The 15642-nt window shown below is 35.0% G+C and overlaps 2 protein-coding genes across 3 annotated transcripts; one reads left to right on the forward strand and one right to left on the reverse strand.

Annotated features, from left to right (window-relative positions):
- Positions 1 to 569: 569 nt before the first annotated feature.
- Positions 570 to 5543, forward strand: LOC107009644. The gene is made up of 12 exons (XM_015208992.2): positions 570 to 712; positions 1314 to 1788; positions 2044 to 2210; positions 2316 to 2682; positions 2793 to 2906; positions 2977 to 3155; positions 3246 to 3546; positions 3737 to 3877; positions 3976 to 4154; positions 4230 to 4644; positions 4764 to 4948; positions 5033 to 5543. The coding sequence occupies exons 1-12, from the start codon at positions 623 to 625 to the stop codon at positions 5282 to 5284; spliced, it is 2865 nt and encodes a 954-aa protein (XP_015064478.1). The 5' UTR covers positions 570 to 622; the 3' UTR covers positions 5285 to 5543.
- Positions 5544 to 6814: 1271 nt separating this feature from the next.
- Positions 6815 to 14709, reverse strand: LOC107009179 (putative pentatricopeptide repeat-containing protein At2g02150). 2 transcript variants are annotated; one of them, XM_015208459.2, is made up of 5 exons: positions 12163 to 14708; positions 10601 to 10652; positions 8727 to 8871; positions 7540 to 7639; positions 6815 to 7444 (listed from the first exon to the last, which is right to left on the reverse strand). In XM_015208459.2, exon 1 carries the CDS (start codon positions 14542 to 14544, stop codon positions 12265 to 12267), a length of 2280 nt encoding a protein of 759 aa, XP_015063945.1. In that variant the 5' UTR covers positions 14545 to 14708; the 3' UTR covers positions 6815 to 7444; positions 7540 to 7639; positions 8727 to 8871; positions 10601 to 10652; positions 12163 to 12264. The 2 variants fall into 2 exon arrangements, with proteins under 2 accessions (XP_015063945.1, XP_015063946.1); XM_015208460.2 differs by lacking the exon at positions 10601 to 10652 and having other exon boundaries at positions 12163 to 14709.
- Positions 14710 to 15642: the final 933 nt, after the last annotated feature.

Raw genomic sequence — 15642 nt, forward strand, 5'->3', positions numbered from 1 at the left:
GGATTTGATTTGAAAATATACTATTAAAAATAACTTTGTAGGATTTGATCGATAATAAGGAGATGTTTGGTAGATTGAACTATAAAATTGTTAGGACCGAAATAATTATTACTCCTTCCATTTAAAACAGAATGACCTCCTTTTCTTTTTAGTTTGTTTAAAAAAAATTAAATTTTTCTTTTTTTTGTAACAACTTTCCACGTGACATGTATAAGTCAAAGGTCAATTTTACATTTGACCTAACTTTAATTTAGAACCACAAAATTCAAAAGTCTTCTTTATACTTTTAAACTCCGTGTCAAGTCAAACCATGTCATTCTTTGTGAAATGAAGGAAATATGTGTTGGGTGTAAGCTAGCAACACAAACTTTGAAAAATCACCACTAAGAAAATAAATGAGAAATTATCAAAAAAAAAAAATTTAACGTGATTTAGTAAATTGACAATTTATTACATAAATGAGAATACAAAATATAGAGAACAATACTCGAATTTACTAAGACTCATACGTGAATATCGAAAAAATATTGAATATTTAAGAAAGAAACAAATAGGCAAGGCATTTCTGCTACAATATTAGTAGTAGTAATATCATTTGGTAGGTGGATTGACAGATGCAAACATGGCTTCATCTTCTTCAACTAAAAACAACACTGTTGTGCAATCAAGGTTCATCAAGATTATATTATTTCAACATGAACGCATCCATCTAGTATGTACTCTCTCTTTTTTTTGTTATTCTTTTGATTTCTGTTATCAGATATAAAGTTAAAAAAAACATACTAATAAAGATTGATGACAAATTTAGGCTTATAGTTTTGTGTGAGTCATGGGGCTATTTTTGGTGTATATTTTAATGAAAGAGTCAAGCATATAGTTACATTAAAGGGGGAAAAAGCTTCAATAATAGTATAAAATGATCAAGTTTATGCATATTTACATTTACATTGTTGATACATGAAATCCCATTATTTCATTTTTGAACATATGTTGCCTAGATGAGTTTGTATCTGTGTCTATTCTACTTGTTGCTCGGACTCTTAAAAATGTTGTTTGTAGCTGTGTTTCTACTTGTAGTCTATGTTGCTCGGACTCTTCAAAAATGTTGATGAGCAGTGCATTTTGAAAATAATATGAGGTTCTAGTTTGCTTAAATAGATTACGGTGTTGGCATTTTGGTTTTAGTAGTTAGTTATGGGAAACAAAAGAATATATTTTGCAGGATTTTCTTAGGATTAATTGGTACTCTATTTTACTGTCTTTGATTTCGAGATTTATGAAACTAAGTCCAGATTTCCATTGCACACATGCAGAGTATTCCACATGACTTTGAGAGAAGATGTTGCAACGACATTTTAAGCCCGGTGTATCTTGAGGTTCCCACCGGACAAGTGTGGGAGGTTGAATTGCGACATTCTGAAGGTCATATTTGGTTTACCAAAGGATGGCAGGATTTCTGTGACTATTATTCGATAAGCTGTGGACACTTTTTGATGTTTGGATACAACACTCCTTCCCATTTTGATGTCACTATATTTGATATGAGTGCAGCAGAAATCGAATATCCATATAGTTCACGCACCTTCCATTTCCATGAAACACACCATGCACCAATAATTGACCTGTCCGAGTCGGATGTTGATATCATGGAGGATACTCCAAGACGCCAGAAGTTGAAAGAAAAAGTTGTTGATCATTCTCTTGAAAACCTGTGCGATGGACAGTTCAGCAAAAGGAAAAGGCACGGGGATGATGTAGCTTCACCTTCTTTCACAAAAAAGGGCCAAAGTGAGGATCATTTTGGCTATGACCTGAATTGATAATCAAACTTGTTACATGATAATTTAGTACTACGAGTTTTAAGTTCTGTGCACCAACATTGTACAACTAATTACACAATCAAGTCACTTATTAGGTCGCAAAATCTTTATGATAAGTATTACTAGTAATAAGTATCTTTGTAAAAATGGTGAAAAGAAACTTCACATTGTTGTTGTATGTAACCTAAATTCATTCAGTATTAATATAATGATTTTAATGAAGACTGCAGGATTCACAAGAAAGACTCCAAGAGTGTTTACGATCAGAACAAGACGGTAATGGAAAAAGAGAGCTCTACAGCGTATCAACAAGCAAAAGCTTTTAAATCTAAGAATCCGTTCACTATATCTTTTATGCAGCCATCATATGTCTCTGCTTCATGCAATCTGGTAAGCTACAAGATGTAATCTTTATGGACTTCGCGGTGCTCTAATTTTTCTTTTTTCCATTGTACTATCGTCAAAACTAATTTACTTTGCCATCTCCTTTGACAGTCCATACCGTTGAAGTTTGCTAGGAAGTATTTCCTTGAGAACAATGGCAATTTAGTGCTTCGTGTTCCAGGAATTGGATCTTGGTCTGTCAAATGCACTTTGGGAATGACAAATGGTAAAGTTGGTTCTGGTTGGAAGGCATTCGTGCAAGACAATAAGTTAAAAGTTGGCGATGTTTGTGTATTTGAAGTGCTTAAGGGACAGCTCTTTGTAGATGTCATAATTTTCCGTGCAGCTGGGAGCACACTAATACACAATATAGTTGCAGAAGTGCCACGGGTTTCATGTTCACAACCCAAAGTAGTACAAACCAAGAAATCAAAGCAGCATACAGGAGGTTCATATGGTCTCAACTTAAAAATTAAAGGTGATAAAGTTGAGTTCTCTTTATAAGATAGTCCGGAGTGTACATCTTTCGTCGTACTAGTATTTTTCTGATCGTTTCATTAAGGTTATATTGGCTTGAACTTTTTTCAGAAGAACAAGGTGAAGGCACTGAGATTTTGGGTCATTGTCCGTTAGGACGTGGAAGCAAAAGAAAACAACCTGAAGTGGATGCAGTGGTGCCTTCTTTCACAAGAAATACCAAAAGTAAGAATTGATCTTCTATTTACATGTCAACTTAGTAGTAATACATTGATAATGGTTTTCTGTTTTGAAGAAAGCGGAGGAAGTTGTGGGTTGCACAAGAAACAATCCAAGATTGTTTATGATAAGTACAAGACAGTAACGGACAAAAAGAGCTCTATAGCATATCAAAGAGCAAAAGCTTTTAAATCGAAGAATCCATTCATTGTATCTTTTATGCAACCATCGTATATCTCCAAACATTACATTCTGGTAACTATGCTATAAAATCTCTAGACTTGCCAAAATCTTTATTTGATCCATATGGATTCATGCCATTACTGTGTCCAACTCTTTTGGCAGAAAATATGGTCAGCATTTGCGAGGAAGTATTTCCTTGAGAACGATGGCAATTTAGTGCTTCGTGTTTCAGGCAGTGGATCTTGGTCTGTCAAATGCACTATTACAACAGCAAGTGCGAAATTTAATTATGGTTGGAAGACATTTGTGCTAGAAAATGAGTTAAAACTTGGTGATGTTTGTGTATTTGAAGTGATTAAAGGCGGTCAACTCTTCGTAGATGTCACAATATTTCGTGCAGCTGGGAGCATTATAGTAGCAGAAGTGCCAGGGCGTTCTGATAGGAAAAGTAAGGTTATCAAAGGTGATAATTCTGTTCCATGTTCACAACCCAAAGTAGTCAAAAACCAATAAATGAAAGCACCATCCAGAAGGTTCATATGGTGATAAAGTTTAATTCTCTTCATAAGATAGTTTGGAGTGTACAACTTTTGCTGTGCTTGTGAACTTTTTGATCGTTTTATTTAAAGTTATATTGGCTTGAATTTTTACAGAAGAACATGGCAAAGGCACTGAGATTGAGCATTCTGTTAAGGTTTTGGGCCATTGTCCGTTAGGAAATGACAGTAAAAGAAGGAGACCAGCAAGGAAGGCAGAGGATGTGGCTTCACCGTCTTTCACAAGAAAACCCAAAAGTAAGGAATTGGTAACTCTGGCTTACTAACAGAATCGACCATATGCTTACATGACATTTCAGTATAGTAATACATTGATTTTGAATTTCTATTTGAAGAAAGCGGAGAAAGTTGCAGGATGCACAAGCAACAAACTAAGATGGTTAATGCTAAGAGAAAGACAGTATTGGACAAAGAGATGACCATAGCATATCAAAGAGCAAAAGCTTTTAGGTCGAAGAATCCATTTGTTATATATTTTATGCAGCCATCATATGTCTCAAGACCATACAATCTGGTAAGCTACTTTTTAGACTTGCTTATACTTTGATCAGCTTATGCTCAATTTTTACTGTCTCATCTCTTTTGGCAGCACATGCGTTTCTCATATGCTCAGAAATATTTATGGGAGAAATGTGGCGATTTAGTGCTTCGTGCTGCTGGCAGGGGATCTTGGTCTGTTAAATATGATCTGGGGCTACCAGAAGGGAGAATTCGCCTAAGTTGGAGGGCATTTGTGCTGGACAATAAGTTAAAAAGTGGTGATGTCTGTGTATTTGAACTGATTAAGGGCACTCAGCCCTTTTTAGATGTCACTATATTTCGTGCAGACGAGAGAAAACCAAAGCATACAACAGATGGAGGTGTTTCTGGTTTTAGAAACAAGATAATCAAATCTGATAATTCAGTACCATGTCCTCAAACCAAAATAGATCACAGTAGGAAACATAATCTTGAAAAGAAGCAGAAAGGCGATTCCGATGGTCTCATCACTTCAAAAGTGAAAGGTGAGTGAGTATTTTTCTAGTGTCAACTAAAAATGATAGCCTTAACTTTAAGAATGCATTAAAGGTACTTTCTTGATCATTTCAATAAACTGTAGTCGTGTTGGCTTGAATTTTTGCAGAAAAACTCAGGGAAGACACATTGAGGCATGGGCAGCAATCTACGTCTTTTTGTATGGGCACAGTAGTAGCCAAAGAAATGGTTCTGGCATATCAAAAAGCAAAAGCATTTACATCTGAAAATTCATTCTTCTTAAGCTTTATGCAACCATCGTATGTGTCTCTTGCTAGAGGCCCAATTCAACTGGTAAGATAGTTATTCGTGGATATTTTAGTTATCTGAAGCAATCTTGTTCTATATGATAATAATGCATATCCTTTAAACTGACAGAGCATAGCGTCATCAGTAGCTAGGAAATTTTTTTCCACTAGACAGAGTGACGTGGTACTTGAAGTTTCAAGCAAGAGACGATGGACTGTAAAATGCAGTGTTGGAATAAAAACCGCAAAGTTTAGTACTGGTTGGAAGGAGTTTGTGGTGGACAACAAGCTAAAAGTTGGGGATGTTTGCATCTTTGAATGGACTGGTAGACCCAACCTTGTGTTCAATGTCATAATATTTCCTTCTTGTGGAGGTATTTGATGACTTGTTTAGTAGTCTGTGTGTTTTGGGAAAGGGAAGGAAATAATATATATATATTGATCTCTATTTTGTCAAGAGTTGAACATGCTATCACTATGTTTCCTTCCTTCAGATATAAGCTAATAGGGGCATACAGAATATCATGCGTCTCTGTTTTGAAGTTGTGACTTTACTATTCAGTTACTTTAATGTATCAAAAAGAAATGCTACTGTAATATTTTTGTGACTTTATTGAGTAGTATTCATGTTATTTTGATGATTTGGGAAGCGCATCGACGATGTGATTAGATAAATTCTCAACTAGAGCAATTCTTATGGATTGACTGATAGAAGCACACAAAAGGTTAGAACTAAGGCTTGAAATCCTCTTTGCATTAGCTCAATGCTTATTGCCTACAAATATGAAGAGATTTAGGTTATACCCATGCAGTGATCTGTTGGGTTGAAATTTGTCATCAACTCTGATTCTCTGCTAAAGTTTTGTCAAGGCAGGTGTAATTTCTTTTGGTTATTTTTAAGATTACAATTGTTAATGATGTACTTATTTGGCTGTCAAACCCAACATACATATGCATCAACTATATCTTTTTGGGTACTAATGCATTATGCAACCAGTAATAAAAGTAGTTATCCTTTATTCTTTTAAATAACTAGTTCTAGAAACGTGCCTTGCACGTTTGAGCTTTGTTACTATTATAATTTATATAGGTCTAAGATATAAAATTGCTCAACATTGTCTATGTACTCCTATATGTGTTTTTTTGCATGTAAAAAAAACTTTTTTTAGTGTTTGCTTTCTGTCTAGAACATAAATATCAACAATTTTTTTGGGGAATGATGAGCAACTTGTAAGGCTAGCTAGAACTAAGCCCCAAGGCTGAAGTTCCTTCGGATATAAGTACTCCAACAATCATTAAAATAAAAAAATGAATGAAGAGACACAAACCAATAAGAAAAATAGTGACTAATAAAAAAAATATCACAAGAGCTATTAGATTATGTGTTTCCCCAACAACTATGAAAATAAAAAATGAACTAAGGCACAAATCAATAAGAAAAATAGTGATCAATGAAAAATTACTCCTCACATAAGAACTATTAGATGATGAAACACAAAGTGTGTTGAATTAATATTTTTTATCCAATTTATAATGGGAGAAATTAAGTAAATGAAAGGTTTGTGCATGAATGTGTTTAACGGTAGAAGCTAAAAAGTTTTAACAATCAAATTCATTAAGAAATGAAAAATGATAAGTTGTAACAGCTAATCATGTATTTGGTCTAGTTTAATTGTCATTATTGATTTAATTTTAAAAATTAGTAAAAGATTTTTTAATAAAAAATTGGTGAAGGGTATTTTCGTAATCTAATTTTGAACTTAAAATCTTCCCACTTATAATAATATATGATATGATAAATGTTGTATATTTAAATACATAAAAAAAATTTGTAAGCAATTAAATTTAGTAGTAATATAATTTATTCTAATAACTTGCTCATGTCCAGATACTACTAGTATCGAACTATCGATATATAGAAAGGGCATTGACCCACCACATCTCTCACATCAGATATTATATTCATTTTTTCCACATTTTTTGGTACTTACAATTCTGCAGATATTATATAAAAACAACACAAGTTTAAGGTAAAATATTCAATTGAAGACAAAGCACTACATGTTACTGCGACCTACAAACATATCCACTTGGTGAGTTCATCTCAAACTCAAAAACTTCCACCGGATTATATCCATGGCTTCCTCAAGAAAGAATGAAGCGGGCACAAGATCGATGATGAAACGGAGCTCAAATGAAGAAATCAACTAGTGTTTCTTGCATCAACTGGAATTTGAATCCTCGTCCTCGGTGACATCTGTATAACTAATAGCTGCTTCCAGGGAAAACCGAATGGTTCTCCACCAATACCATTCAGAAAAAGAGCATTGTTTTCATGTCATTGATCACTAATTCAAGTTCTTCCCCACAGCAAAGAGCAAAATTTAACCTTCATGAAAGTTCCCTTAACTTCTTCTTGCTCAGTTCATCGTGTCAAGATTGAGCTGATAATTGACCTCAAAATCAATAGGACTTAAAACAACTTCATGCAAAGTCCATGACAATGTAAAAGATTTCGGCTCTGCTGTCTCATGGGATATACCTGGTTCATGAAAACTGGAATAAGAAAATGTAGAATCAACAGCCAATATGGCTTCATCACTTACAAATAAACTAAGGTAGGAAATTTCCAGTTACGTTGATGGTCACATTGTTGTAGAAGTTCCTTAAAGATCCATCATGTTCAGTGATACTTTGATCTTCCTCCAGCTCTCCACTGTGAAGCAGTAATGAGCTCCTGAAAAAATCATGTTTCATGTTAAAGGACTGAACATGAAACATATATTGATGCCAATGTTGTCTTACACCATGTTTTCATGATTTACACATGTTTAATTGGAAAAAAGCTTAGTACAAGTATCTAAATGAAAAACACAAACAATTTTAAGTCACTGCATATATTCAGCCTTGAAGATCGTAGCGAGGGTGTAAAGCAAAAGCTTATTTAACTAATTAAGGAGCCAAAGTCTAGAAAGCAAGGGCTTTAGCATAGAGGTAAAACTAAATATATGTACTACAAGTTATCAACAACAACAAAAAGTTGTGCCAGAATAAGAACAGCAAAAAGTTTATGTGAGAATAGATAGGACTATGGGGCCTATACGTAAACAATTCACAGACCTAGGTTCATTATTCTAGGAGATTGAAATGGTGGGTGAACATGTTACAGAAAGCATTCACGACTATTTTGGCTTTCAAGAGAGCATTAAACCACCCACTTCCATTTTGTTTGAAATTGACCCTCTACCTAGCAAAAAGGGGAAGGAACTTTTCAATCGATCACACGCCTTGCACAAGAGAAGGGAAAGAGAAAACATAGGCACTGCCTATAGCTTCCGGAATGCTTTTTTAGGCTGATTTGAATGACATTGGGCAAGTTCGGAATTCACTTTCACTTTTCGCTTGAAGCAGCTCACCCCTTGTCGCTGAAAGGGAAAATTGTCTAAGCTTGATTGCTCCGTCATCCTCCGTCCACTCCATTTCCACCTTTAAGTAGTGGTGTTGGTGTGTCTCATTGCAATCATTCCAGCAAATCCCTTTCTTGAACCATAGGTAAGAGATATGACAAAAGATGGCCCCTAGAGCAAAATAAAAGAGAAGGAGCATCGTTGTTTGCGAGGTCTTGATCAGACCCATTTTTCTATCCATTTATGGGAATTTGGTGACCTATAAACCATTCCTAAAAAGTGATCCGCTCATGCTTGGGCATGATGAATCACTTTTTTGCCGACCTTTTGCCAATCGCCAACAACAGAGTACCCCCCGCTTTGTGTATATATTGAAATTTTGAAACAAGTCTGTGAGAATGCTAAGAAATAAAATACCTGACAATTGGCCAAGCAAATAAGTCAACTTTATGTGGACTTGTTGTGCGAAGAGTGTGTTATGACCCATGGTTGCTTGCATGGTGGGAGCGTCTCCTTCGTTGTGGGTAAACGAGAAAATCGACTCTACAAACCAGAAAAAACGCTGCACAGTAGTAGTAATAGCGTTAAGACCAAAACTTTTATAGTGCTAGCAGGAGTGCAAGTGAATTATTCCCTCAAAATTGAATGACTAAAATGAAAAAAATGCTACCGGAGTGTTATGTGATAGGAGGGTGCCTACCAAGTTGAAACATAAGTTTTATACGACAATCAATGTAACTGCTAAATTCCAACACATCGACAAGCTGAGCATCACAAATATGTGGATGCTAAGATTAATGTGCAGTCAGCCACACAATCAAATTAAGATTGAAGTATAACATTCAATCAATGTTCGGCAGCGGAAAATCATCTTTGGGAACATGCTTGGATGATCTAAGACCACTCTTTAGACATACACGACTCGGAGCACTCACGATCTTGACATAACATGTCATAAAATAAGATGTAAAAAAAATTCAGAACGAAGGTCCTAACCTAGCTAGATTTCCAAAAAAATTCTAGTGAAACCCCTTTTTTCCCATTGCCTTTTCTTGGTTGAATTTTTTATAGAGCAAATCTTAGCAGTCATGGTAGATATCTCTCTACTTTCATTCCTATAATCCTCTAGCCTTTCACCATCAATTTTGTTTCAGCCAAATTCACCATCACCAAATCCATTTTCCCATTGACAAACTTAAAACCAAAAACAAAATCAGAATATGCATAACCAACACAGAAAAAGAAGAAGGTAAAAGTAAAACAAATAAGATAAAAATGATCCTTGCATATAGGAGAAGCTAACGATCTATTTCCATTGACTTTTCTTTTCTATCTTCTTCCTGCTTTCTCGTTACTTCTTACTAACTTCCTCCAGAGAAATCTTGGTGATCAAGCATTCAAGTGACATACAGTTCAGCTGGCCTGTGGTTGAGTTCATGTGTCTAACAGTAGAATGTGCACCTCTAGTGGCTGCTCTCTCCATAGTTTAGTTCATGTGGGCAATAGTAAGGTGTGCACCTACAGTTGGCTTTTTCCGGAGCAATGTTGTCGCGAAGAGTTCAGGGAAAAGAATTATTGCGGAAGTAAAGGAACAAAGAAAGAAAACAAAAAAAAGGAAAATTAAAAACAAGAATGAAGAAAATAGATGGAGCTTGTTCAAAAGAAAAATATATATAACATCTAAAGAGAAGAAATAACCTGTGGCTAAATATTTTAGAATGGGATTTTGACAGATTTTTACCCTCGCAGGCGCTAGTTGGATTGGTAAATGACAGTGACACGCACGCTACATGACATTTTAGTGGGGGGTTTTGCTACAGAAAATAATAGATAAAGCGTGTAAAAGGATACCCACAAAGGAGAGGCGTAAATGATTTCTTCCAACTTTGAGGGGTAAAGTATGTATTAAGCCTAAAGTTAACTATTTCAAAAAAAAAAAGTATTTATTAAGCCTAAGTGTTACTACTCAACAACTTAATTGATAAGTTCATAAAATCTTAACGAAGTACAAGCATGTTACAACTTTTTTAGGAAAGAAAAGTTCAGAGTTGGACATTATTAGCCAACAAAGGGGATAACTCGCATAGTTTCTAAAACTAAGAGTGGTTGATTAGCCTATTCCATTGCCACACAAAAGTAGTCTACTAATAACAAAAACCAGAAGCGTTAATTCTCTTTTTCTTTTGATATTTAGAATGATCTGTAACCATTTTCTTTCCAAAAACAAAATAAGACAATCAAACCATAATGCAACATTTCCAACCAAAAATTAAGCACAATTATGAACTTACCGCCTTTCCTCTATTTCTGGGCAGGCCCAAACCTAGGAGACAACCCGATACCCTGCAGTAAGGATTACACCAAATTAAGCGATATCACCTATGGAAGACAAAAGAACCAGTGGGTCGTTTCATACCTTAACTGGGATCGTGCTTAGAATACTTATTCTTGGTAGAAGTATCTAGCTTACATTTTTTTTTATGTGAAACAATTACTATAGATGTATTGTTTGATGTGGAACCAAACACAAATAAACAGAATTGAAAGGATGATATTGATTAATTAGTAGACAATGGACAAGTCATACAGAGAATACAGTCTAGTTCCAGGAACAAATATAAAAAGAAGAGAGGATAAACAAAAGGTTCACATTTCAGTCTCGGGCAACTTTTTTTTTTTTAAACTTGGTAAGGTTGTATTATATCACAAAACAGTACATGGGTTTGTACTGTAACCTTATATACAAAAGCCACAATTCTTACTGCTCTATGGCTAAATTGAGTCTAAAACATCAATTATAGAGACAATATGATTTGAGTATAATTGATTACACCAAAAACATAATAGCAAAATGCAGGTGAGCTTCACTTTCTGCACACTGTTCTCTATGCTCTCAAAACACCTAGAGTTCCTCTCTTTCCATATTGCCCACCATATTGAAGAAGGGATAAGTCTCCATCTGCCTCTGTCTTTTGCCAGTACTCAGTCTCGGGCAACTTATCTTTAACTTATTATGAATCACCACTGATTTGACTTCCCCAATTATAAGACCCCTCATAAACTAAACTTCATGGATAATTTAACTTAGAACTGGTGTGCCCTATGCCTCGAAACACATACTTCCAGTAGAGTGGATAACCCTCATTTTAAGCAATAAATCTGACACATACAATAGTTTTGGGGAAAAATTTAATCTTCCTTTATTGTGCTCATACTATAGAAAATGGTGGTGGAGAGAGTTATAAATAATAGCCAAAGGAGCTAGATGGAAAGTTGGAACTGGTGACTAACAAGCTCATCTCCACATACCAGAAAACTTTTATTGGGACTTGGGAGACATTCTAGATTCATCCCTTATAGCAAACGAGATGGTCGACTCGAGATCAGGAAAGGAGATCTACATGAATTGTGCGAATGGAAATCAAGAAGGTCTTTGGTCATGTTACTCTTTTGGAAGAAAGGTTTTGGCTACAGCCTATGGATAACATGGATAAGTCATTGTGTATGGAAAGTAAAATCTTCCATTTAGTTGTACCCCATGCATCCTTTTTTGCAGCTAAAAGGAAACTAGACAAGGGAGTCCTATACCACCATTTACTTAAAAAAGTATTTTACAGATGTAGCAGCACTAAACTGGTGCTGTGAACGGTATGGAAGAAGTTCTTGGATATACACAAAAGGTTCCTATGAATTGTGCAAGTAGGAAACGGAATCTAACAGGGTTTCAAAGTGCAAGTTTACCAAAAAAAACATCATCTGTACAGAACACTGAGCTTTTTATCTTAGTTTTTCTATTTGCTATATTTAGTCAACATGTAAGCACAAATGAATACATGAATGAACTGAAACTTACCTCAGTATTGAAATGGGGTTGAATTAGATAGAGGAGAGCGCACTGAGTATAATTGCGACCTCTTCTGTCAATGATGTAACCAGACAACCAAAATACAATTATTCAGGTTTGCATATTATGAACTGCAACGTCACTTGTAACTGTCGTAAGGCCTCTTTTCATCATTTCATTTTGCAATGCAAGAACTTCTTCTAGATTACCAATCTCTTGATATTTTCTTATAAGACATGAAAATACAACCTCATCAGGTTTAACACCCTTCTCAATCATCTCATCAAAAAAACTTCTCGCCTGAGGCACCTGGCCATTTTTTGAAAGCCCACAAATCAAAGCAGTGTAGGCATGAAGGTCAAGCTCCAAACCACTAACGGTCATTCTCCTTCGTAAATCTAAAGCATCTTGAATATTTCCCTGCTTTAGATTTCCATCTATCAAGGATGTATAAACTATTTTATCTGGATGTATACCTTTTCCAAGCATTTCATTGAACATCTTATCCGCAGCCTCTAGACATTTATTTCTACAGAGGCCATGAATTAGAGCTGTATAAGCCACAACATTAGGCTGCAAACCCATTTTTGGCATAGAATGGAAATGGTCCATTGCTTCCTGGACAAATCCCAGCCGACACAAGCCATCAATTAATGCAGAATACGTCACAACTGTAGGGGAAATACCTCTTTCCTGCATTTCATTTAGCAGAGCCTGTGCTTCTACAGATTTTCCAGCCTTAAAGTAAGCGTCGGCAAGTATTGTGTATATGACATAGTTTCCCTCTATCCCAAGTCCCTTCATTTTATCAAATAAAACTTTGGCTTCTTCAAACTTCTTGTCAGAGCAAAAACTCCATAAAACTATTCCATAGAGTAATGTGTCTGGTTTGATATTATTTTCTTTCATTTGTTCCAAAATATTCAAAGCATCCACTAGCCTTTTTGATTTGATATACCCATGGATAAGAGCAGTATAGACTTCTAAATTTGGGACAATCCCATCCTTCAACATGACCCTAAAAACATCTTCAGCTTCCTTGATATTCCCCGCATTACAAAGGCCATTGACCAATGTTGTATAGGTCACGACGTTTAACTTAACTCCTACCTCTAGCATCTCTTTAACAAGCTTCAACGCTTCATCAACTTTACTAACTTTAAAATGAGCATCAATCAACGAAGTATAAGCAAATTCATTAGGAGCAAGACCTACCCGCCTCATGTCTACAAAGAACTTGATAGCTCCTTGTAACATTCCTTCTTTAGCAAAAACATCAATAAATATGCTATAGGTAATCAAATTCGGCTTGAAGCCACTTCTCTTCATCTCATGCAGATACTCAAATGCTACTGCCATCCTTCCAGATCGACAGAAACAATTGATCAATGTATTGTATGTTACTACATCAGGAAGACATTTAGATTTCTTCATTTCTTCATAGATAGAAACCATATCCTCAAGCTCCCCATGCTTACCAATTCCATCAATGAGAGAATTGTATGTAACAATATCTGGATCAATGCCTATATCCTTCATCTGAGTAAACAACCTTTTTGCTGCATTTAAATCACCATCCTTACATAAATAGTCAATCATTATATTGTAGGTATACACTGTTGGAACAATTCCAGACTCAATCATATCATCAAAGAACTTCAATGATGAGTTCTTATCACCTAACTTAGAGAATCTGTGCAAAAGATAATTGCAAGATCGTGCTTTGGGAAGAACTCTAAAACTTCTCATCCTTAAAAAGCAGTCACTAGCCTCCTTAAGCAACCCCAACTCAATTAGTACACTAAATAATGCATCAAACACCCCATACCCTAGCTTACAAGCATTCCTTGTTGACCAAAGAACATCAAGTACATCAGAACAAGGCAATACTTTTTTATCATTACTCAAGGTAACCAATTCTTTTAGAACATCATATGTATCACTATACATTCTAGAGTAGAACAAAATGTGAGCTACAATACAATAACCCTCTGCAGTATGATAAAAATCAGTCTGTGTTTTTGCCCACTTGAAAAACCTCAACACTAACCTTGGGTCTTGTTTCAATGCCAATAGAATTTGGGAGACCCAAAGAGGAGCTAAAGCGGAATCAAAAAGTCTTGCAATCCTAATATCATCTTCCCATTTCTCTTCCCTTATGATATTCTTAATGGAATTAGCATCCAAAAAAGTATTACTAGTATTTGTGGAAAATGGGTATCTGAATAAGCAAAGAAAGTTGTTGACAAAGAAGAATGGAATCAATGGAGTAAATGTAGGAGACGAAAAATGGCTTACACGGTCAGATTTTCTGAATGTGATACCTAATAGGCCACGAACAAAAATTAACATGGCTAAGTAGAACAAAGTAGCTTCAGTAATTGACTCCATTCATTGCTCTCCGGCACAGGCGTGTATAGCCGTGGTAGTGGTAGTGGTGATGGTGGTGAGTTTTAGGGTTTAAGCAGGGACCTGCTAAAATACACCACTCCAGGCGTTTTTGCTAATTCAACACTAATTAGTACACATTTTAAGCTAATTCATTTGGTTCACATGGAATTATTTATTCAATGCTTAATAATGCAAAAGAATTATTACAAATAGTTTATAATACAATTTTTTTTACATGAATTAATAAAATTAAATTAAAATTATACATTTATATCTATATTTATATCTACGTAAAGGAGAAACATATACATGTAATGTGCCACCTCTATATGCCTTCATTAATATTTATCTTTTTTTCTTATTTTTTTGAATTTTTTTCTTAACTTTTTCATTAAATATTTTCTTAACTAAATAGAAATTTAATCATATTCACTATTCTAATTATATCTAATGAGTTACAGAAAAAACCTCATTCTCTACTTAAATAGCATGCATCTTTGTAACATCCCGAAAATTTCATAGCTAAGACTTGAATCATTCTTCATTTGTGATAAGATCGTAATGAGTGATTCTTACTCATCTGAATTATATAATTTATACACATATAAAATAACTTTTTAGATATACATAGTAGATATCGAACCATCTTCGGCTATTTCGTGTGTCTATTCTTCAAATTTTAAATCACCTTATTGAAAATCCTGAATCCCCCACTGTTCTTAGGTGTTAAGATCAATTATTTAGTGTTGGAACGATTTTGGATATGATTTAAGATCACTAGAATCCCCTATCACAAAGTTGAGTTGAAAGTTTTCTTACCGATTGAGTTTCAATATGAGATTTTACTTGGCTCAACTTCAGACGATCATATTTCTTAGCACATAAAGAATTAGGTGACCCACAACCTATAAAATTAAAGGTCTTTGAGTCCTCTTTCCAACAGTATCGAATTCGCTTAATTTTGAGTTCAGAGTAAAAGTTATGCTTCTTCTGGTGAAGCCTCTCTTTTAAGGCACTTCAATCATCTTTAAAGGGGTAGTTTGGTCTTTTCCCATCCCTTATAATACTAGCCACATTTTTCTTCATCCAATTAATGCT

The sequence above is a fragment of the Solanum pennellii genome, chromosome 2, assembly GCF_001406875.1.
Source record: "Solanum pennellii chromosome 2, SPENNV200".
Taxonomy (NCBI): Eukaryota; Viridiplantae; Streptophyta; class Magnoliopsida; order Solanales; family Solanaceae; genus Solanum; species Solanum pennellii.